Source organism: Clytia hemisphaerica, unplaced genomic scaffold (assembly GCF_902728285.1).
Source record: "Clytia hemisphaerica strain Z4C2 unplaced genomic scaffold, Clytia hemisphaerica genome assembly, whole genome shotgun sequence".
NCBI lineage: Eukaryota > Metazoa > Cnidaria > Hydrozoa > Leptothecata > Clytiidae > Clytia > Clytia hemisphaerica.
In genome coordinates, this window is record NW_027104594.1 from 3,094,904 (window position 1) to 3,119,944 (window position 25,041).

At 36.1% G+C, this 25,041-nt stretch overlaps 1 protein-coding gene and 1 pseudogene across 1 annotated transcript; both read left to right on the forward strand.

The window, feature by feature from the left end:
- The first annotated feature begins 253 nt into the window (after positions 1-253).
- LOC136823968 (uncharacterized) lies at positions 254-12,285 on the forward strand (annotated as a pseudogene).
- Positions 12,286-15,117: 2,832 nt separating this feature from the next.
- On the forward strand, positions 15,118-24,228 carry LOC136823774 (uncharacterized). The gene is made up of 3 exons (XM_067079943.1): positions 15,118-15,250; positions 16,619-16,734; positions 23,896-24,228. Exons 1-3 carry the CDS (start codon positions 15,130-15,132, stop codon positions 24,037-24,039), a joined length of 381 nt encoding a protein of 126 aa, XP_066936044.1. The 5' UTR covers positions 15,118-15,129; the 3' UTR covers positions 24,040-24,228.
- The last annotated feature ends 813 nt before the right edge of the window (positions 24,229-25,041 follow it).

A 25,041-nucleotide genomic window follows, 5' to 3' on the forward strand; every position in this document is an offset into this window, starting at 1 on the left:
GGGCTAGATGGCGTACTTTTGCTGAAAACTGTGCCGTGGTTAGGTAGAAAATCCTACCTAGGTCACGTGACATTACAATAGAATTTCAGCGCTTGACCAATCAGAAGCTTTGCGGGTTTTCCGAAAACAATAGCAACAATATTTTTCCTATATTCACTTCTTTTTGCCTACGATGGCTTTCGGGCTGTAAATCTATGGCTGGGTTCCGTTCAAAGCATTTTTAACGACGTTCAATCATAATCAACATTTTGTTTTTCAGTTAACAAATCAAATAGTATGAAAAAACAAATAAACAAAAACAACAGCAACACAAGAATGAATAATTTCAAACAATGAAAAGAGTAGCAATTATTGGTGCAGGTGGTGGTGGGTTATGTGCAGCCAAACATCTGCTCTCCCACATTGGTGTGGTGGAACCACCTGTCATTTATGAACAAAGCAACCATGTGGGCGGAACATGGGTTTATGAAGCAATAACGCCAAATTGTGATGAGCCCTTCTCTAGTATGTACGAAAATCTCAGGTAATTGATTCCCAACGTTTTGATGTTGATCATATTTTACTCTCTTAACGATAGTTCGACCTCCCTGGTGAAGTAAGGTCGTGGCTTCTTCGTAAAGACGAAAGACAGATCTGGACTTATTTCGTTTTTTCCAGTCTCTAGTTCGTAGTTTTTCTAACTTTCTGGTTCTTTGTGAGTTATTTTCTATGTTTTCTAACTTACTGAATGACTTACCGACAAATCGCCGCCGGTGGGATTCGAACCCACTAAATACAAAGTTCCGATGTATTGAAACCCATTGCCTTATCCACTGCGCCACGGATTCATGCCAGGAAACCGTTTCTGACGGCTATTTATATTGTACAAACTGCAGACCAGACTGTATTAAGAGAAAATCACAAAAAAGTGCTTGTTTCGAGCTCCAACCCTAACCCTAACTGATAATAACCAAATTCCTAGCCTATCTGATACGTAACCACACCCCTACCACACCCATACCCAACCCTACCAGGTCGCCTGCAGGTCCTGACACTATTCCCGCATGCCGGATCCAAAAAATAGATACATGTCTTTCGTCTTTACGAAGAAGCCTTCACCGTGAAGTAATAATCTTGCCTAAGATTCTCACGCAAATAAAACTGTAAAACTATCAACGTTGAAAGAAAGTTCTGTCTGCCTTTTTTGAATCTGATTGGATTTCGAATCTACAAAATAGATTATCAAAGATATCTTAGATACCATATCTATCGAATGGAAAAATAAAATTGAAGAAAACGAAACTGAAGAACTTGAAGTTTAGTTACTTTATAGCCATTGGGACTGTGCTTTTTTGAAAGAAACTCTTTTATTTTGTAGAACAAATTTACCAAAGGAGGTGATGAGTTTTCCAGACATGTCCCATCCTAGAAACCTACCTTCTTTTCTCCATCACACGGAAATCAAGAAATACATAGAGAACTATGCTAAGAAATTCAAGCTGTACGATCACATTCGATTTCAAACAAAAGTTGATCACGTGACTCCGAATACTGGTGGTGGTGGATGGAAAGTGACCACTATTGAAAATGGTGATAAAGAAAACATGGAGACTTACGACTCAATATTGGTATGCAATGGGTGGGTTTTTCTTTTTTTAGGCTAGTGGTTTAGCTGCTGGGTTAACCATTTAACGTTTTTTAGTGATGGCCTTTCTAACTCTTCTGACATCCCTGGACACGAGGGGCTGGGGTCCCAGCGGGTCTGTGACACCATGAAGTCATCATCATTATTCATTTTGCTTCTCAAATTTTATTGGTTTGCTTGTCAATTCATAATATCCATGGCGTAATTTTTTATACGGAAGCACCCCCAAGATAGCGCGGGCGCTTGTCACTAAATTCATTGTTTAAACTCAAAATCTGTGGCAAACACTGGCAAAAAAGTCTTTTTTGGGTGCTCCCGTACAAAACATATCATGAATATCACGAATTGGAAGAAATGTTAAAAAGAAACGTTCAAAGTAACAAAGTACTGTAACTTATTGATATTCTTATATTATTCTACTTTAGACATTATTCCAAACCATATTACCCACAAATACCAGGGCTAAAGAATCATTACCGAAACAGGACCACTCATAGCCATTACTACAGACACCCTGACCAATTTTCTGATGGTCCGCAAAATACATGCTTCGTTTTGGGTATTGGACCTTCTGCCGTCGATATTTCAATTGAACTGTCGAAACGTTTCAATCAAATAATCTTGAGCCACCGAAGCGAGCGTCTTGCTACCAAATTGCCATCAAATGTCAAAGAGGTATGGGTTTTAATTTTTTTAGTGAGTTGTCGTCTAAAGTCTGTCTCAATATATTCTGCAACGGAGACGAAAAAATCCAAAAAATTTGATATGACTCGCGGTTTTTGTTTTGATCGTCATTGGGTTTCAATATTGAATGGGCTCGAGCCTTCAACAGGAATTACCACAACAGAAGGGCTGTTACGGAACAAAATCTTTTCACATCTACAAGTGCTAAATAAAACATGAAATTAGAAGTTTAAGTCTATCGTAGGTAGTATTTTTTTGGGAAGAGAATGAATACATTTTTACTTCCATTTAGCGTTCTTTTTGTATCAAATTCTCAAATGATTGATATCAACATAAGGATCCGATCTCTGACACCGGTGGGGTGGAACACCTAAGTTGGCCCATAAGATTTAAGATTAATGACCACTTCAATTTACTGTCTCTAACTCATGTGCAGGGGAACGCAAATTTAAGTCATCATAAAAGCTTTGAGTTATGGAAACTTGTTCGAGACAAAAGGAAAAGGTTTGGGTTATGGAAACTTTACTCTCTGAAGTCGATACACTTTAAAAGTGTTCACTCTATTTTGCTACCATGTGGGAACCACTCTCAAGAAAATTAGTCTAATTACGCTTACATGGTTTCAACATGATAGCAAAAGAGAGTGCACACTTAGAGCGAACGGACTTTTAATTTAAGTTTTTGGAGAAGAGACTTAAACAGGTCCGGTGGAACAATCGTAAAATTGGGGAGTCTGAAGGCTCAAATGAGATCAAATTTGCTAGGAATTTGAGAAAAAAGTCTCATCTGCTCAAAAGTGGAAAGGGTGAAGTTTCCCCACTTTCGCCGGGCCTGTTATAGGAGATGGACCTTAGGATATTATTTGTTTTAATTTTTGTTCAAATTATCAGGCGTACGGTTTGTCACACATTGATAACGATGGAAACTTTGTTTGCCAAGATGGTACCGCATACAGTGAGGTAGATCTGTTTTTACCGTGTACCGGGTATGAATATTCCTTTTCATTTCTTGACTCGAAAATATTCAAAAATTTAGTAACTTGTGAAAAGAGGCTGGTAACTAATTTATATAAACACATGTTTTATATACCCGACCCAACCCTCTGTTTTATTGGAATACCATCAACTGTAGCGCCATTTCCTTTTATGTACCAGCAAGCATTATATGCGGGCAGGGTAATTGCCGGACTTGATAAACTACCGGATAGGGAAGCTATGTACCAGGATTTGGAAAAAGAACAAGTTCTATCAAAGCAACTTGGAATTGATGACAGACATTTTCATAAATTCGGTTCAAGGCAATTTGACTATTTGGACGATTTGGCGCTCCTTTCTGAGCCAGGCGTGGTGGAGCCATATATACCATATTTAAAAGACATGTATGATTACGTCATGGAAAAGCGACGGAGAAACGTTTTAACGTATCGTAAAGATCGGTATCATATTTATAAAGATGGCGCTTCATTCAAAGTTACGTAATCTTTCCGTCTGAAACTTTTTTATTTAATAAAATCTACAATACTCAGTGTTGACTGAAGATAGCACAACAAGAAATCACATCATGTGTAAGTGAGTTTATTGGAACAATAAGCCTTAAAAACTCAAAAAATAAGAAAAATTTAATAATAATCAAATTTTGAGAAACTTTTCTTTAGTTCAAATTTGCCACTATTGGCAAAGTGTTTCCTTAAGAAACATTACATCATGAAAATTATGAATACTAGATTTTTCGATTTCGATAATGTCGATAATTGTCGATAATTATTGTCGATAATTGTTGTTATCGGCGATCCAAAAAATATCTGCAATCTGATTGGTTAAAAAGAGTACAATATATCTTGTATTTTACATGTAAAAATATAAATTGACGAAAAGATGTTGTTGCATTGTAGCGTTAGAAGCAATTTAACGTCACTTTGCTACAAAAGTGTCCTCCAACACAAAAAGTGCATTTTTTGGGTCACCGATAAACCAGTTATCAGAAATTTGCTCGTACAATATGGAAATATTTCACTCGTTCCGGATTTTCCATATATTTTCCTCGCCTAAAGGCTCGGAAAATATTGTACGGAAAAATCTCGGAACTCGTAAAATATTTCTCATATTGTACTCGCAACTGTCCGATAACTATTACATAATTAATTGATGTTTCAATACATTACTTTTCAAAATTGCATGTAAAGCATTGTCAATTCTGACAGGAACGAAGTATTAATTTAACCAAAATATTTGTTTAATTTGTGTTTTATATTCAATTGAATTGCATTAATATTTGTAATATTGCTTAGTCGAATTACAGTAATGTAATTCGAATTCTCAAGGGACCGAGAATTTTGTTCGAATTACATGAGTTTCGAACTAGATGACTTTTTGTATTTTTGACCTAATTCGATAAAAAAAGTCTTTCCCAGGTTTACTTTTGAACAATTTTTTGTATTTGTACTTTGGTCTTTATTGGACATACCATCCTCCAAGTCACGGAGAGCTTCATATTTCGTTTTTAAAGTGACTTCTTTGTGTTTTTTAATTTCCCATCTTGTCTTGATAAGAAATGGAAGGCAAAAGCAGTGGACAAGCTCAAATCGAATGTAAAAAAAAAAGAAAACATTCGATTGGTAAACAATAATTCTAACGTCAAAAACGTTTAATTGAAAACGTTCGATTGGATAAAAGTTTTGAGTTTGTCAGCTTCAAAAACTAAAAAAAATCGAAAATTCGAATTACATGATTAAAATTTCTTGATGGGACCGGAAAATCTGTTCGATTTGCATGATTTTTCGAATTACATGGGTTTGAATTATAGGAGTTTTTTTGTAAGGTTTTCAAGGTAAATTCTGAGGGGACCACAGAATCTGTTCGAATTAAGTGAGTTTTCGAATTATAGGAGTTCGAATTAATGAGTTCAACTGTATCCCGAAATACCTGGCCTCAAAGAACATTTCAAAGGTAAACAACTACAAAGCCATTACCATAGAGACCCTGAAGATTACATGGGAACTAAAAATGCGATCATTTTGGGTGGTGGGCCGTCTGGTCGTGATATTTCACTTGATGTTGCTACAACCTGTGACAATGTTTACGTATGCCATATTAAAGGAGATTAACCAATATTCGTGAATGCACCTGAGAATGTAATAGAGAAACCAAGTATATCACATGTCAACGGGAATGGTGATTTTGTACTGACTAATCATGACATCATCCAAAATGTAGGTCTTTTCATCATCTGTACTGGATACTCAATTGATTTCCCGTTTTTGAATCCGGAAATCCGTTTATCAACAATCGGGAATCAGAGAGCTCTTGATAAACTATACAAACTTATTGTCCATGTTGATTATGCGTCATTGTATTGGATATTGGATATTGGTCATTGGATACCATATCAGGTTGTACCTATCCCCCTCTTCCATCAACAGTTATTTTAGCTAAGTCAGCACAATTACCATTCAAAGATGATATGGAAAATGATATATAAGCTAAGAAATCAGGAACTGATTGAATCTGGGGAACCGTTAAAGTATTTGCATAAGCTGGGTATTAAATATTTAGATTACGTAGATGAATTAGCGATGTTTTCTGGGAGTCCGAAAAACCCGATTGTCCATTGGAAACTGTTCAACTCTATAATCTCGATTCATAATAATCCAAAATATAAGAAAATGGAGTTCAAGTAACTTGATGATGAAGATTTTGAAATTGTCAAATCTCTTGAACAGATTGCAGCTTAGAAAAGGACACGTAAATTAATTATCAAATTCTTGATACACCTTTTCGACTGTAGTCGCACGGTCAGGCGCGTGCCACTTTATTATTTAATTATCCCCCTAAACTCGATCTAATCCTTTTTTGACTCCTTTTTCTATTGTCTATAGGTACGAAAAAAGACTGTGACGGTTTTAGGGTGGTAAAACGGACAAAAAATGCCCGCGCGGCAATTGGCGGCTACGGTCGAAAAAGTATATCATCCTTCTCTTCTTGTACAAAAACCGAACATTGGTGAAGGTAAGAAAACCTGCTGGCAAGATTACATTGCTTTCGTGATTTTTTGAGGGACGAATCGTAACATGTACGTGAGATTTAGTTTCGCGTTTCGCAAATTTTTGCCATTTTGCCAAAACTCTCGCTATTAAATTTACGCAAAATTTTCAAAAGCAGATTTGGAATGTAAATAAACTGTGAATATGCAATTTTTATAAAGTTTTAGCTGTTTCAGCATAGAGTCTGTGTTAAGACATTGAGCCTCTCCGACTATTTTTCGCCCGCGAGGACAAAATTTCCGCCCGACTGCTAATTTCTTTATTATTCAAATTCGTCTTAGACCATAGCTTAGTCTACTAATTTAATAATCTTGTATACTTCATTTCACATACTTCACACATAAACACACTCATCTTACTCAGATTATATGTACACGATAAACCTAGATTTCTAGTTTTCACCCCCCCCCCTTCAATTTTCTGCAGACTTTATTTTTCACACAAGCTTAATTCCCGTTTCATATCAGGACAGTGTCTCCCCGTTGTTATATCGTGCTGAATGAACGAAAAATTGTTTTTCTTATCCTCTTTCTGAAAAATCTTGCTCCACATCCGTGTCAATTCAATGTGAAAAATTACAATTGATGAGTAAATTATAAACAATATGACTCTTATTTAAAAACATAACCTTTAAACAGACAAAATCAAACTTTCCAAACTTTGAGTAAATAGCCATCATTAGGGTGTTTCGATGATACAAGAAGTGAACAATTTCCATCCTCGTAAAACTATGGTGGCTGACAATTTTTTCCCCAAACCCTTTGGCCCTTCACTTCAAACGGCTCCCCGCCCCGGGGCCCTTACTGGAATTCGTTGAGTCTGAGAGACTCATACACGCTTTTTATTCTATAAGAATATACTTGATAAGAATATTCATGATAAAATCGGCCCAAAATTTGCCTGTAAATTGCCAATTATTCCACAGGCAATGCTAAAAGTTTCACAAAAATGTCAAATTTTAGCTTGAAGTATGAATTACATGCTAGATTCTGGCTGGTTATGGTTCCGAACCTAAGAATACAGTAAGGAATGATTTTTCCCAAAAAGTTAAGAATATCCATGATGAAACGGAAAAACACCATTGTTTTATAAAAAAAGACACTTAGCCCGAGGTCCACTTAAAGCTTTTTTATAGACTGAATGGCGCAGTTAAGTGGCCTGGTACGCATAATTACAGACAAAAAGACAATAATTACAGTGTCGTAAAAAAAGGCGTAGTGCTATAGGGGTTATCATCCTTGACTCCCGCCTGGGAGGTCCGAGATCGATACCCACCGTGTCTCTACGATTCACTTGGCAAGTGAATTTACCTTCGCCCGGGTCAACTCATGCCATGTGAGGGGAATTGGGTACCATTACTCTGATACAAGAGTGTGTGTAGATTAGACAGACATTGTGACGTGCCGTGGCACTCATAAGGTTCGGCCTCGCGTGAGCATCGCTCTCCCATTGTCGTTCGAGTGTCATGGTATACGCCATGGCTTGGCAGCTTGTGTCTGTCAAGTTGCAGTGTCTGTCAGCGCCGTGATTCCTACTCCCTTGTGGGTAGGACCCATCCCGAATGCATTCGGAGGGCTCATGTCTATCTAAAACCCGCTCTCATCCATAAATTTTGCAGGGTATCTCGCTACGCCTATGGGTAGTATATGGTAATATGCTTTTGCTTAGGCGCCAGATTTTCATTATTTTTGCCAGGTAAAAAAAGAATGAAGCAATGTTTTTATTTGAAAGTAAAAGATTAAAAATCTGTTATTGATGTTTGTTTCTCATTCTTAATTATAATTTTCAACTTCAAGTAGCTTTTTTTTTATTTGGATTTTAAACATTTTTTTCAAAATGGTAACCTCGTCAAACTCTCCTATTTTAATTCACTGGACCCAGTTATAATCGAAAATTATCAAAAAGTAAAGTTCAGCCAAAAGTCGCTTGACTCCGTACAAAATTTGACACGAAAAAGGAACACTTGCCGGTCTGATTTCGACCCGTATCTCTTGAATAATACAAATGATATTATTTTGTGGTATGATAGTTTTGAGCTCTCGTTTTCTGAATTTATCAGTTTATCACAGCAGGTGGGGGGGGTAATCATATGGTCCGACCCACAGCATGTGCTGCCCTTAAGGGTAGGTTTTTCAAGACCCTTGAAATGCACTGTAAGGGTGTACTATTGATAGAATGCACTGTAAGGGTGTGTTTTGGAGGACAATAATACACCGTATTGAACGATAGTGTGTTGCTGGATTGCAAGTCTGACAGTAAAATGCTGTATCTTTTTAGTTTTGACTCTCACTCGTTTCTTTTTCTTGAAAATAAAAAATATTTTTGTTTTATAGATTAGATAAAATGTAAAAACATATCAAGAAAATTAAAAGAATCACTGCGATGAAGAGAGTAGCAATCATAGGGGCCGGTGCTGGAGGGCTTTGTGCTGCACGACATTTGCTCTCCCTCACATGTGATGCGGTCAAGATACAACCTGTAGTCTTTGAACAACGCACCCGTGTAGGAGGGACATGGCTTTATGAAGAAATGAACAAAGAGCAAAATGTCTTCTCGAGCATTTACAAAAATCTCAGGTATTTTGCATAGATTTATAAAGCCAGAAGGGCTAGATGTCGTGCTTAAGCCATCGCAGGCAAAAAATAATTGAATATCGGTTGTGGTTTCCTATAAGGGGCCATCTGTATAGTATGTAGTACGCAGAGGTTTAGAAAAAGCGTACGTCTATTGTTTGAAAAAGCATAACCCAAAAATTAGTCTAGCAAGCTAGACGACTAATTTATACATAGTAGAAATAAAGCAAAAAGTAATGAATGGAACAATTTTAGTCGTCTAGAAACCTTTGTGCACTAACTCGAAACAAAAGAAAAGTGTTAATATTGCAATTATAATTTTTTCCTGCTCAAAATAATTCTTAAAAAAAAAAATTTGTGTGGATTTGTGTATTGAAAGTTTTTCATTTGAGTTGATTTCGTTTTGAGAGTTTGTTGTTGCTTGATAAATTGTTTTCTCGCTACGCAAGTTTCTGCGTAGCTCGCCCCTGTATCTATAAGGCTGGAACACCGGATTCTTCCAGTCGTTTATACAAACTAAATCCCGTATTATTATTATTAGTATTACACGCATTATAAACGACTCCAGTCTACCCAAAAATCAACATTTCATGGACTTTAAATAAAAATAACAAGAAATGTGTTCGATGTTAAAGGTATATTTCGATGTCAGTATCGCATCATGTACTGTTGATTGCTTTTCAAGAGTCTTTATCCATAGCATAACAAAAGATCTGCCCTGAGCAACCTCCGCTACTTTTTTATTTAATTTAGTTGACGCTGTTACTCAGAATAATACACTCTTTGTCTTTTATAAGAACAATGAGTTTCAAAATCGCCAAAAGATCAGAACAATTTAAGAACAATGCTGAGTCTGAAATTACTCAATTTCAAACAATTTAGGGGTTAAAGTAGTAAAAATTTATATCAAGCCTAAAATACCTCAATACAATCTGTAAATAAGAGCAGGATAAGAACAATATGAGGCTTAAAGTGCCAATAAAATGAGAATAGCAAAACCTCAGCAAAAATCTACTGGTTCTTATAAAAGAAAAGAGTGTAAGCTAACCGGCGGTATTCTTGGTATAGTGGGGTCGTTCAGCATAATTTACGGGACCTTCTCTATAGGATGCTTATACCTCAGGAAAAAATCCCCTAAAATCCCACTCGAAAGCTTTCGAACGGTATACATGATATTGTCTGGAAATAATTCTGAAATTTAAAAAAAAATTCGCCCTTAGGATTTTGCCTGGGGAAAAAAGAAATGTCCAAAAAAAGGAATGTTCCACCAGTGGGATTTTAGGGGATTTTTTCCTGAGGTATAAGAATCCTATAGAGAAGGTCTGGAGAAAGTTTCAGCTAGATATTATTTTTTCCTGCAAACAGCCTGTATCTTTGTAACACGACCACACTAATATTCATGACGTAATATTTGATACGGAAATACACGAAAACACGAAAGCGTTTGTCACTAGTTTATTGTTTAAATTCAAAACTGGTGGCAAACGCCCGGTATTTTTCGGGTGTTTCTGTATAAAAGATTACGTCATGAATATCAAGAATTTGCTTTTAAGGATTACAATTTTCTTTTCTTAAGAACAAACTTGCCGAAACAAGTGATGAATTTCCCCGATTTCCCGTTTCCCGATCACGAGCCATCATACGGTCGTCCTCAAGTACCTTGAAGATTACACTAAACATTATAACCTGACACCTCACATCCGTTTCCAAACGAAAGTTATGTCGGTCGATCCTTTGGATGAAAATCAGAATTCAAAATGGTGTCGCTGGTCTGTAAGATATCAACAAGACGGTTGTCAAGAGCAACAAGAAGAGTTTGATGCTGTGATCGTTTGCAACGGGTTTGTACGGGAAAAAAAAGGCTGTGAAATTTTTAATTTTGAAGGGAACTACTCTAGGGTCCCGAATAAACGTCTCCCTCTGAATTGCCTGGTTTTAGCTCATAATTACCTTATTTTTGGAGTTTTAAGAGGTATAATTTTGGACATCAAAATTCAAGGATATAACTTCCATCCCCTGCCTGATTCTTACAAACAATGCCTCACTCACTCAAGTATTTCATAAATTTCTTTCCTCTTTCAGTCATTATCTTGTACCAAATTACCCCGAAATTCCTGGACTCAAAGAACATTACAAAGGCAAACAGCTACATAGTCATTACTATAGAGACCCTGAAGACCACAAAGGAACGAAAAATGCGATCGTTTGGGGTTTCGGGCCGTCGGGTCGTGACATAATGCTCGATTTATCACCGAGTTGCCAGAAAATTTATCTTTGTCATAAAGGAGAACGAAGCAAGTCGGAATTTCCTCCAAATTGTGAAGAATTGCTAAACCTAAGTCACGTGAACGAAAATGGTGATTTTGTGACGTCATCTGGTGACGTGATCAAAGATGTCGAACTTCTTGTTGCTTGTACTGACTACCATTATGATTTTCCCTTCTTCAGTAAAAAAGTCGATTTGAAAAATGAAAATAAGAGGGTGATGTTTAATTTGTATAAACACATGTTTTACATCGATCACCCCACGCTAAGCTTTGTGGGTATTCCATTAACTATTGCACCATTTCCCGTCATGCATCAGCAGTGTGGATATATAGCGCGTGTTATTTCCGGGTCTGTAAATTTACCGACGACAGAAGAAATGTGGGAAGACACTGTGAAGGATAGGAAACAACGAGAAAGTGAAAACGAGCCAGAAAAGTATTTCCATAAATTGGCAAACAAGCAATTTGAGTATAACGATATGTTAGCCTCGCTTTCGGGGTTGCCTAGAAACCCACCGATTATCGAAAAATTATACCTTTATGGGAGAATGTTTCGAAGCTCTTATATAATGACTTATAAAGATATGGAGTTTGTGAAAATCGATGATGAACATTTTAAAGTCCTGAAAACGATCGAAGATTGCTGATTAGAATTTATTGACCAAACCATATCAAATTTGGTAGATTGTCTCTGGGTAAATAATTCAAGTAGTTTGTGAGTAAGAAAATAGTCGGGATAATAATTATGTCTCTTGAGACATGAAATTATTTTTTTATGAATAAAAAGTATTTTTAATAAAATCCGCTGGGAGTTAATCACCATGGCAATAATTTCAAAACGAGGCAAGTGATGTTCGTAACGTAATTTATGAAAAGGTCTATTGATTGATTGATTGAAAAATGAAAATTCTGCTGGGTTCATTATGTAGTTTTCAAGTGCATTGGAGTAAAAAAAATTGTGTTTTTTCCTGCGGATATATATTCAACTGATGTGGCCACTGACTGAGAGATAATATATATTCAACTTCAATCAGTGACAAAATACTTGGCACAATAGGGAAATTCACCGGGGTGTTTTGAAACCACAATCAATTTGTAAGTGCTCTAAAGTAGGTTCGAAGGGTAGAGTTTTAACTCTTGAGTTTTAACGCCATACTTAAGAAGTTCAAAAATGGTCCAGTAGGGCTTGAAATATAGCCTAGAAACTAATAAATCCCTCCCAGATCGAAATAATCGATGAAATCAAGTTGAAGGCCTGAAATTGACATTCTCGCTCGAACTTCAATTTTTCGAAAAATGGTAAATTAGCCAAAAGGGCCAATATATTATGGCACTGATTGTTGTTTTTCACTTCCATTGAGGGTGTCTAGCTTATATACTATTTAACCTTCATAATGTAAAGCCAATAAAAATAGAATAAAATCAAAAATTTTCTTAAATTAAATCTTTAAACTAGTCATAGCTTTCACTAAATGCCCCCACATAAAGATCATGTCAAGCACTTATAAAGCATTAATGCATTAAAGATTAAAACATTAAAAAATAATCAGGAATAATTGATTGATTTAATAGACCTTTTCTCAAAGAGGACGTCCTGTTGAATAATTATGTAGTCCAGCCATAAAAACAATGATAGAGCCATGCATAATTACTGTATCATGCATATTGTAATAATTATGCATGGTTTTATCATTGTTTTTCTGCTGGACTACATAATTATTCAACAGGGTGGCCTCTTTGAAAAAAGGTCTAATATTGATTGATTGGTTGATTGATTGAGGCATTTGCTTGAAAAAAAAATTATATTCCATTAACAAAATACTTGAAGAATTCGCAGCTTGATAATTTAATAAAATTTAAGGAAAATTGGAAAAGCTTCTCAAAAATATATTTAAAAAATTTCTTACATGGGGTGAAATAGAAACCAATCCTAGTTAAGGCCCGGCCTCCACTTGCGTACGCTGTGATTGCACTTCTCAAACAAAATCTTCTATTTTATTGGTCAAAAGAAATATAAAGGAATGCCATTGTGGTCCATTAAGACGTACAGTCAAGAAAAGTTAAAATGCGCCTAAATTTTTTTTCAAGTGCATAGTACTTTTTCATGATGCAATCTTTTCTCCAAGCTGAAAGGACTGAAGCCATTAGGATGATCGCAGCGCAGACAATGAAGAGACGTGCCTTCAGGAAGCTAGACTTTTTGAGTTTATAGCTATATATACTTTCACTTTATGGTGTTTCTGTATGACTGTCTGTGTACCTAGTCTAACCACCGTTAAATGCCTTCGGGAAGGTCCATCCTAACTTGGAAAGCCAGAATTGGAGCTATTTCACCAAACCACTGGAGCGTAAGTTATTTAGGCTATCACAACTGCATGAAAAAGTTGAATGTGCGCATGTAAAGTTAAACGAATGTAAACAAACTTTTTGCAGGTTTTTGAAATAGATTTACCACACTGAAAAAACCGTGAAAAAACTCTAAGTGCGGTAAATCTATTTTGAAGACCCCCAGAAAAAGTTTGTTTACATTGATTGATATTCAACATTCATTCAACCACTTTTGGATTCAACTTTACATATGCATACATTCAACTTTTTTGTACTTTGCCGGTATCTTGTTTTACTAAGTTAAGAAGGACTTTCTCGAGTATTTAAAACTCGAGAAGCTCTATAAACAATAAAGGTAGTTATTAATAAAATAAAAGACAAAGATAAATTAGAGTTTGAACAAAAATATCAAATGTACATTTGAAAACCTGAAAACTTGAGCAAATTTCTTTAAAGATTCCGGAAAAAGAATTGAAATCATTGCTGAAATGAAATTCTAACTAAATTACAGTAGTTATTATTCAGTTTCAAAGACAAGAAACAAAATTTGACATACAAAACACTTTTTCCAGTCAATGAATCAGCTCATCATCATAACCAGTCTGCCATTTTGTTTGTTTTGATTTGCACAAGTAATATTGTAATTCGTGTTATATCATACACTGTTATGATTTGCATTTATAACACTCGCTTGAGCTTTTCAAAGTTAAATCAAAACTAAAATTGTAATATGTAATAATGGTAATAGCATGCATATAACGTAATATGAAAATATGTATACTACCGTCCCGGACATTTACGGAAGAGACTAACTACGGGGATGCTTGGCGACAAAACAAACAAACACGCGCAACAAAATTTCGAGATTCCAGTCCAATATCTATGCGTGAAACTATGAGTGCCTCCTCGTCGCTACGCTCCTGCGGGGGCAAAAATGAGATAATTTTTAACACGTGATATATTTAATTTATTATTGAAAATTTCTATACTGAAATATTTTATACATTATTATAAATGTTGTGAGAATTCTCTTATTTTAGGTTTTGTAGAAAATTAAAAAATATTTTTAGCTTGCTTGAGTCTCGGCTCTTCGTAATTTTTACATGTTTTTTTATAAGAATTGAAACATATATAGGCTCAGGTATGGCAAAAATTTAAGCATTACCTGAGCCTACGAAAAAATATTTTCCTGATTTTGGCTTTTTTTGGTTGGGATTTGACAAATTTTCGGAATTTTCCTAAAATTTTGCCTGGGATCTAAACATCCTTATAACCATTTTTCAGCCTTGTCAAGTCATCGACCTAAGCATCTCCGAGCCTGTTTTCAAATTTTTGTATGCTTATAAAAAACATGCATGTGATTATTTGGGCTTTAAGACATTGTGTAAGCTTAGGGAAATTGCATATACATTCAGCTTTTTAAAGTAAGATATTATATACATGTGAAATTATGCTGTAATACTAATAGGTAGCTTGAAATTTAGAATTTCTTGACTCGTATCTTTCTTTTAATTGTCGTAATTGTTTGTAATAGGTTCTGGCGAAAATGAATCTCTTCTATTTTATTGTTCTGATAAATTTAAACTTTCTGATATCTTTCAGTGATAACAAAAAATGGTAAATTTAACACAACAATTTTTGGCGAGAAGACAAACAATTATCTATGGTGTGAAAAGAGGAAAAATACCTCTAGCCTTGAGGCCAACTGTGCCACCGCAGACCAAGCAAGCAGGAAGTGAGTTTAGCTTTTATTTGAGAGATCGAAACGAAAACTAAACATTTTTCGGGTTTTCGAACCTTTTTGGACTTCGATTGAAAGAAAAACAACCATCTCAGGTTGAATGGAGTGGACAAAAATCAATTATGATTTTGAACTTACATTTAGTCAGTTGGCATGGTAGCTTTTTTTTTGTTAATAAGTGCTAGCGTTAGGGCTTCTTTTTTCACACTGATTTGGCTTGGGACCTATTAATCCGAATTAATCTAAGAGTTGCAAAAAAACGAATCAGCTATCTGAACAAAATCAACGTGAAATCTCTAGGGAAGGCTCGATTATTCATATCAAAACTCGATTTTTCATGTTTTAAATTTGTTATTTTTTCCCCACGAATAATTTTAACTGAGACAAGTTTTAGCTTTTTGCTCCAGATAATTTTAACCTAGGCAAGTCCGAACTTTCCATGGAACAAATTTCTGGAGATGTTTTCCCGGAATGTGTAGGAACGGTCACACAGCCTTTGCTATTATCTAGTTTATGTATCGGAGGATGTCGAGGGCGACGGTAAGTAAAATCGATACAAAACAAAGTTGATAGTTGATGTACGGCTCTATATCGTCTTTGTTCACCTAAATAGACGACAGTATTTTGGTGTTTTTACCGTCGTCGAGCAAAGTGGACGGTGATTTTGGAGACATATTAACTTTGCTTTATACCGTCCCCCTCGTAGACTGGAGTCGTTTATAATGCGTGTAATACTAATAATACCAATACTAATAATAATAATACGGGATTTAGTTTGTATAAACGACTGGAAGAATCCGGTGTTCCAGGCTTATAGATACCCCGCCTAGCTACGCAGAAACTTGCGTAGCGAGAAAACAATTTATCAAGCAACAACAAACTCTCAAAACGAAATCAACTCAAATGAAAAACTTTCAATACACAAATCCACACATATTTTTTTCTCAAGAATTATTTTGAGCAGGAAAAAATTATAATTGCAATATGGACACTTTTCTTTTGTTTGGAGTTAGTGCACAAAGGTTTCTAGACGACTAAAATTGTTCCATTCATTACTTTTTGCTTTATTTCTACTATGTATAAATTAGTCGTCTAGCTTGCTAGACTATCCCCCTCGATTTATCTCGAATACATAAACTCGCGAGTACCTTATCGGGGAAAACTTCGTCGGGGAAAAGTGACGAAATTTTGGAAAAGGGACGAATATTTTCCCCGACGAAAATTTTCCCCGGCCTTAATGCGTTTACCAACTACCAGCAAGTGACGAATTTTTCCCTGACGAGAATTTTCCCCGATAAGGTATCATCTAGTAACATTAATCGAGACACTAATAACTAATTATTTCTGCTGATTGAATTTTAGATCCAACGTGTCTTGATGAGATGTCTCGTTTATTCAACTGTTGGTCTGCTTCATCGTTCGAAGATGGCAAATGTGGTAAAGAAATTGCCAACTTTTTAACTTGTGCTGATAAATCGGTAAGCACTAGATTTCAAAACAATCGTATGCGTACCTTAAGGGAAGAAACTTTTGCGGAAATTAATTTCGCAGTTTTTTGACAAATCCGCGAAACTAAATCCCGCAAAACACGAATTCTCAGGATTTAAAAAAATCACCTCTAAAATTGGTCTATTTAGGGCGAAATAGGCAATATTGTAACAAAAGAATTCTCTCAAGCACGGAAATTTCTTCCCTTAAATTAAAGTATGTCATTTTTTGTAGCAGACTTTAAAGTGGAAAGCCCTAAGTGGATTAATTTTCGCCTGGAATTTTTTTTCGCGAATTGAGAATCCAAATTAATTACACGGACAAAATTTCGCAAATCGGACTTTTCTTTCATCGTTTTTGGCCAAAATTCGGATTTTGAATATTTCGCGACGACAAATTTTCGCGAAAATGGCCAAAATTCACGAAAATTAATTCACGCGAAATTCAAGGTAAAACATTGCCCATTTGTAGGAGATTTTAGAGTGGGTAAAACATGGAACCCATCCATGAAGTACTCCATTGTTGTACCTATTGGAGTACCCTAAATAATTCACAGGCCAGAATAGAAAACTTGTTATTTGAATATCAACGACCAACAATGAAACTTATAAATGTCAATTCTTCAAAGTGTAACTAGAGTTTTTTGTGATATTGCTTTAAGCATGCTTTTATTTCCAAGTGAGTTTTATTCTTTGCAGATATCATATTTTGAGAATGTAACATTATTTTAATAGATGATCATATTGTCTATGGCAAGCGAAAATCACAATTTCGAGAAAAACTAGGTTTTTCTGCCAAAAACCTGGTTTTTCGGGTGAAAACCCTAGTATTTCTAAAGGAGACACAAGACCTCAGAAAATTCAAGTTTTTTGATAGAACATGTCTCCTTTGCTCAATGTTGTTTTGATGAATTACTAAAAGACAAGAAATCTCGGTTGACGAGAGATAAGATTTGGAAATACTTATAGAACGACAAAAAAGACGGGGGTAATTTTATTATAATATGGGTAAAATTGCCCCTTTTTTAACCTGACTGAAATTCGAGCCGTTACTAGCAACCCTGCGGGGCCCAAGGCGCCGAGTATGCACCCGGCACAGTGACAAGCCGTTACTAGCAACGCTGACCTAAGCAATTCCAAACAACAAAACCCCCGGAAAATTTAAAATGTCGGAATGAGCAATAGACAAACATAACCTTGAATTTCTGGAAAAAAAAGACCAATACGCTTCTTTTCAGAAAATCTAATTTACTTATTCGAATTTTACGGCAGACGATTTTTCGATATTAAAAGCGACCATTTAAAAGTGCGATTGACAAACCTGAGTTTTCTCTTGAAAATTTATAAGCTCCGGGAAAACCGGGAAAACCCCTTCTTAGGGGCATCCTTACCCTGAGACCTAACCTTGTAGGGGCACCGGTAGAGTTGGGAGCTTTCTTAATAAAGGTCTGTAAATTACACGCTATAAGTATTTGTGAATGAAAGTTTTTGTCTTGTCTCGTTGGCGCAAGCGGTTAGGCATTGGGTTTGTAAACCAAGGTTGCTTACATTTGGTGGTTCGAGCCGGGGTTGGAGACCAATTCACTGGTACGGGAAAATTTCAGAAAAATACTTAGAAAACAGTTAGAAACGCTTGAGAAAGTCATAGAAAATCTTGATAGAAGATAGGAAAGTTGAAAATAGGGGGAAAATAAAAGGGATGCATCCTGGTGGATGATATCGTTTGCCAACCGAACAGTTTAGGAGGCGGAATAAATTTGAAAACGGTGATTAGCCCGGGGCGGAGGTGTTTACAGTGTTTACTTCGAATAACCGGGAGTTTGAATAACTAAAAATATCCGTTTTCCCTGTCAGAGCGCTAGACGATTTTACCGCTGGGATTTTACAGGGAAAATGAAAGATTTCTAAAATCTGATATCTCGTGTGTTTTCATGTTCTGGAATCAATTGATTTAAATCTTCCAATATCATTAATTCTGTTATTTCAAGCTTCTAGGGCATAAAAAAGGGTACTCCATGTTTTACAACGACCCCTTCAGAGAACGTGTTTAAAATTCATGATATGCATGCACCACGCACCACTGGAGAGTTTTCCGAGAACTTTTAAAAATTTTCACCCAATACGTCACTTAAACAATAGAAAAAGTGACGTATTGGGTGGAATAAAAACAGAAAAGTTGCATAATTTCGTGAAGTCATTGCAGTGGTGCATATCATGGAATGTATGGTATGGAAAATCGAATTTATGTAATATAACAAATTGATGACATTATTTTGCATATTACATAAAAAGTAATACATGATGTTATAGCAGTTTATTAATACATAATAAGAATATCAATAATAGCATCTTGTACGATGGATCTGAGGGAGAATTTCCTCTCCATTTCAAATTCTCTTTTCCTTTTAAAACAAACAATAGGTTCTATTGTTTAACAAAAGGAGAAGTGAATTTCAAAAGGAGAATTTTTTTCACCTTTTGTCAAAAGGAGAATTATTTTCACCTTTTGTCAAAAGGAGAATTATTTTCACCTTTTGTCAAAAGGAGAATTTTTTGCACCCTTTGTCAAAAGGAAAATTTTTTTATCGCCTGGATTTTGGATTTTTAGACGAGTCATGCATTTTAACCTTGAATTTTAACCTTAACCTTAATCGTGAGTTGATGAGGAAAAGTTTAGTATTTCCCGTTGTCTTCGGACAAACTTTAATCTGGCATATACTAAAAGACGGATCGATGGATCAACGGATCGACGGATTACTAAAACACGGATCTGAAGGCGTTTGTACGAAAACCATGCGGGCCGCGCAACTTATGTAGAAAACAATTTGCTTCAAATTCTATATAGGAGGTTCACTACTATCATTCGGCTTTACTTCATTTTTCCCTCCTCACTCTAAATGCGGTCCGTTTTGTTTTTGGGAAATCTAATAAAGGTTATCATGTCATGGCCTGGCTATTAGCTAGTACTGTTCATATTCAACACGAATGATTGTCCACACACGTGTGCATTCCCTTAGAATTCCCATTTCCATTTTGTCAAAAGGTGAAGTGAAAAAAATTCACCTTTTGTGTTAAAAGGAGAAAAAAGTTCACCTTTTATATTTCACTTCTCCTTTTCATTAAAAGGAACGGAGAAATTTTGAAAAAGAGAATAAAACCGCTTTCAGAGCCATCGTAATCTTGCCTGTTTGTTTGTTTCCCCCATCATAGAGGCTCCCCAAGCGGTAACTCTGATCACGATATCAAGCAATTTTTGGTCTTCAATTTGGACTTGGATGATCAGGCATCCCTTTGAAAAAAGTCCAAATCACGTCACGTATCACTATTTAAAGATCTTTCAAATCACGATAACGTTTTGACCTCTGATCACGTAATCAAGAAAAAAAAGGTTCAAATCACGTAAATCACGCTATTGAAAAGTACCAAGAAACCATTAAAAAGCAAAGGAATTGAGTCCGGTCACAAATTCTTGAAATCTTTTTGGCTAAAATTTTTTGGGAAAAGTCTCTCTACTAAGGGTGGAAAAAACGTTAAAAAAATGGACAACAATTTCGAAATTCAATATCTCTAAGGGTCGATTTTCGAACTTTCGTCCGGACATACCCTTCATCTCGCAAACCTAGTACCCCCGGGAGGGGGCACTGGCCTTGACGGCCGATGGGGACGTGCCGTTGGAGTTTGAACCCTGTCAGATATGATTGTTTGGTAAATTTGGGACCCTATCGGTAGGAAAATCATTTTCACCCATTTTCACCCTGAAAAGTGGCAAAGATGACAAAATGTAGACAAAAGATTGAAAGTTTTTCTAATGTCAAAAAATAACCAAAAGACGACCCTATCATCAGGTACTAATGTTGACATTAGTAAATTTGTTACCCTGTCAGATATCTTCAGAGCCTAGAAAAGGGACCCTGACCAGCGGCACGTCCCCGTTCCCAATTTCGCCTGAGTGCCTCCACCGGGCTAGTACCGGTGTTTTTAATCCGCGGATACAGCCATAATCAGCCATAACCACCCATAATCACCTATAATCAGCAATCGGCTACCCCATTGGCTGTTTTTTCGTATATAAAGGAATGCACTTGCTTGTAAAATCATTCTAATACACCGTTCCCGGGGTGTTGTTTGAGATATTACGTTTGAGTGTTTCTCTTAGATATAACTAAGATAGAACTAGAAATAGAACTACATGAAAACAAGGCCTGGCTGTATAGAGGGCTGTAGAGGCCTCAATTGGTCCCACTGGGGAACTTTGCCTGACTGCTTAGTTTGGCAAGGTATAAATAGCCAGAAAAAGCACTCCAGGCATGCTCCACGTCCAGGGTTCGGGTCAAAGTCCCAATTTTTGACCAGGTTTTGATATTTTATGTTTTTTTGGGGTGTAGATTCCAAAAAAGTGGTTCAAAGTCCTAAAAAGTCCTTTAGAACTCGTACCAGACCAGCTTGGAGTCCCCGGTGGGATGGAAAGCAGTGAGACCTTTCTACAACTCGTGAACCACTTGGTGCTGACGTACACCTTCAGCCAAGTCTAAAAAATACTCTGAGGGGTCCCTATTGAGCTCTGGGCCAAGCCAAGCTAGCGAAGGTATGACATCCCTGAAAAATTTTATCAGCGAACGGCCGCCAGAAGTTGACCATGTGGTATAAGGAGTTGGGTTCACGCACTAAGTATCCCCGGATCGAATCGGGTCAAGGTCACCTTTAATTTTTTATCCAGGTTTTGATATTTCATGTTATTTTAGGTGTAGATTCCGAAAAAATAGGTTCTAACTCCTGAAAAGTTGATGGAAGGGCGCTACGGGACCGTAGGGGATCCGTACGGGACAGTAAATGACCCCCTCCCCCTAGCGCCGGACTGGGTAGGTCTCGCGACTTGAAACTTTCTGGAGACGTCAAGCATATCAAAGGGGGAAAGCATGCCAAATTTCATCACTCCACCGTCACCGTTCGCCGGGCTATGGGCCGCGCAAGGTATGCTGCAGGACGTCCCCGTATGGACGATTGCCGGGCAGTACGGCGTTTTTAGCCGGTCAAATTTTCCGTGAGGTATAATTAATCTAGTTCTATCTTAGTTATATCTAAGGAAATAATCTATATCGAAGGGAAACACTCAAACATAAAATCCCAAACAACACCCCAGCAGGAATGGTGTATTAGAATGATTTTACAAGCGAGTGCATTCCTTTATATACGAAAAAAACAGCCAATGAGGTAGCCGATTGCTGATTATGGGTGGTTATGGGTGGTTATGGCTGTATCTGCGGATTAGAAACACCGGGCTAGTACCCCCCCCCCCTTGGGTCATGGTGTGGGAACTTTGTAGTATCGTTGTATAATAATACTTGTATATAGCATTTTATGTAATAACCATGTAACACTAGATTATAAGATAAATGTTGTTTATCGGGAAAAATTTTCGTCGAAGAAAATTTTCGTCGGGGAAAAATATTCGTCACTTGGCCAAAATTTTGTCACTCTTCCACGACGTTTCCCCCGATTGAATTTACATTTCTCTGATCAATGAAAAATATTTAACGAATAAAAAAAATTTTGCTTGATGAATGAAAAATAATTTTTGATGAATAAAAATACTTTTTGATGAATGAAAGTTTTGTTGATGAATGAAAGTTTTGTTGATGAATATTGACGTAAAGAGGTCCGACATACTACGTCATCTTAACGTCATCAACTTGTTGCGAAAATGTCTCTTTAACTTGTATGATGCTTTCGCAGCTTGAAAGTTTAAAAAGATTTTCTAGTATAGCGAAAATCACTTCAAAAAATTGTGAAAAAACCTTTCGATCTCGTACACGCTTTTTTTTTTATAAGAACGGTGTTTTTTTATTTCATCATGGATATTCTTAACTTTTTGGCGAAAATCGTCCAAAAATATTCTTACGGTATTCTTAGGTTAAGATCGAAATTGGCAATCTACAGGTTAAAATGCATCAAAAATGGCATTCTTAGGTTTAGTTGCTAAATTCCATGATGGTGATATTCTTACCATTTTCTTAATTTTTCGGCCATTTTCATCATGGACATTCTTATAAAGTGTATTCTTATAAAAAAAAAAGCGTGTAGGCTTTTTTAACACCCCTGTGTGTCACAAAACCGCTTGGCCGTAGCCCAACTCTAAATTATAACTAATATACCCTATAGTTTCAGCCCCACTGGGAAATTTACTTCGATTTCATCCACATTCGAAATTCGATGTTTAAAAATTGCACTCTGAAACCATCAACACTGTATTTATTTAAGCTTGGAACAATAGAAGGGGGAGGCGTACGGGGTTTGCGATTTCCGAAATACCCCGAAATACCGAATAATTTTGCTAAAATTTCTGAGATTCCGTAAAAAAATACTTGCAATTCCGATACCGATCTTTTGAGTATTTTTCTTCGTTTTGACTAATTTTTCATCAAAATTAATTTACGCCCCCCACATAGATCCTCACCGAAAAAAGTTCCACCAGGGCTGTGAGGCAGGGGTGTTTTTTTAAGTAATGTCTTACCCCTCGTAAGATCCAATTTAGCAATTTTTGGACCCAGTTTATATTTTAATGATCTTAATGTTTTTAATATTCACCATTTAACCCTTTTCGTGCCGATCTCGTATATATCCGACATGCAAATTTTCACTCTACTTGCCAATGTCGGATATATCCGACATCAAATTTTTTTACCTAATTGCCGAGGCCTTTAAAAAAGAGGTAGCTCTATTGCCGAGAAATCAGCTTTTAGGAAAATGGTTTTCTTATTTTGCCAATGTCGTATATATCCGACATAAAAAAATCCAAATAGTAATAGTGACAGTATATATTAAGTGCTCAAAAGATTTATTTCAGGTTTATTTTAGTCTACTGTATCATAAAATATAAAACAAATTCAAATACAAATGTCAAACATTGGCAAATAGGAATAAAATATCCTTGTCGTATATATCCGACATGCGGCAACACGAGTTAAAATTTGCATGTCGTATATATACGACATCGGCAAATCAGGTTACTAAAAAAAATTACCCCTCGGCAAATGGATTGGGGTACAAAAACAAGGTAACGGCACGCAAAGGGTTAAGGCAGGTTGTTGAATGAGCTTTTCCAGAAATTTTTTTCTGAAAAAGCCCAATGCTTTTTCTTATATTTCTATTTAGCTTGCTGACTACCATAAAAGCGGACGTGGAAAGAAAACTGAATGGAATACAGAAAAATTAAATGAACTTATTCGAACACATACTGTTGTGAAAAAGCGTGGACCTAAAGAGAAACAAGTTTTTCTTAATCAAATTATCAAATGATTATTTGTATAAACCCTGGTAAAATGTAAGAGAGTTTGTAAACAACCTGAAATCTTAAATTTGAGTAATCATCATTGTGCATTTGGAATATGTGGTTGTAAGCTTTCTTTGTACATGAAATTGATACCCAGTGTAAAGCTGCTTTATCACAATAATATAATCAAAGAATAGTCGAAAGTACACACAGAATTTGAGATTTGTGTCTTATAATTTTTCCGGCAGGTCCAAAATGCATGAAAATTCTTTATTGTTATGATTCGAATGTTTGAATTCGAGAAATAAATAATTTTGATGGTAAACACTAGAAAACGTGGTGCAATGGGGAGAGAAATCTTTCTTGTCTCTGGGAAAATCCAGGGGAAAATCGCTCGATTCGAATGTTTACTTCTTCATATAAATAAATAGAAACTCTTTAAAATAAGTTTTCCTGGTTTTTTCCTCTATGCATCTCGAACCTGCCGGTAATTTCTCTTGGATTTTTTGGTGTCAAAAAGTAAAAAATAAAAAACAGTCCGCACTTGTATCACTTTGGATACATTCGTCTTTTGAAGGAAAAAATAAGCAAAAAAAAAATTAAAAATCTACATTTTTTCTCCTTCATTTTCGAAAATTTTCAAGGTCAAAAATCTTTCCTATTTTTTCCTTCTTCAAGAACAGAATGTATCAAAATATGTGTGCTGTTGTGGGCTGTTTGTTTATTTTGTTTTGGGCTCTTCCAGAAAAAATCTGCTCATGGGGGGTGGAGGATATATTATTTTTTTAATGAATTACCCCTGGACATTTTGATTTTTTACCCCCTGGACACTGGTATTTTTTCAATACCCCTGGACAATTCATCCTCCACTATGCATACTCCACCCCCCATGAACGGATTTTTTCTGGAAGAACCCAATGTCGTCAATTGGATAGCAAGTTTTGAAGGTTGTTTTGGATTTCAAGACTGAGATTTTTTTTCGCTCGTGTGTTTTTATTGACTTATGGTCACGTGTCAGAGAGTGGTTA

Bases quoted from the DNA above. Each gene is read 5' to 3' on its own strand.
- LOC136823774 (XM_067079943.1), top strand. From the start codon at position 15,130: ATGGTAAATTTAACACAACAATTTTTGGCGAGAAGACAAACAATTATC. The intron at 15,251-16,618 runs GTGAGTTTAGCT...ATTGAATTTTAG, and splicing joins GCAGACCAAGCAAGCAGGAA to ATCCAACGTGTCTTGATGAG. The intron at 16,735-23,895 runs GTAAGCACTAGA...ATTTCTATTTAG, and splicing joins TAACTTGTGCTGATAAATCG to CTTGCTGACTACCATAAAAG.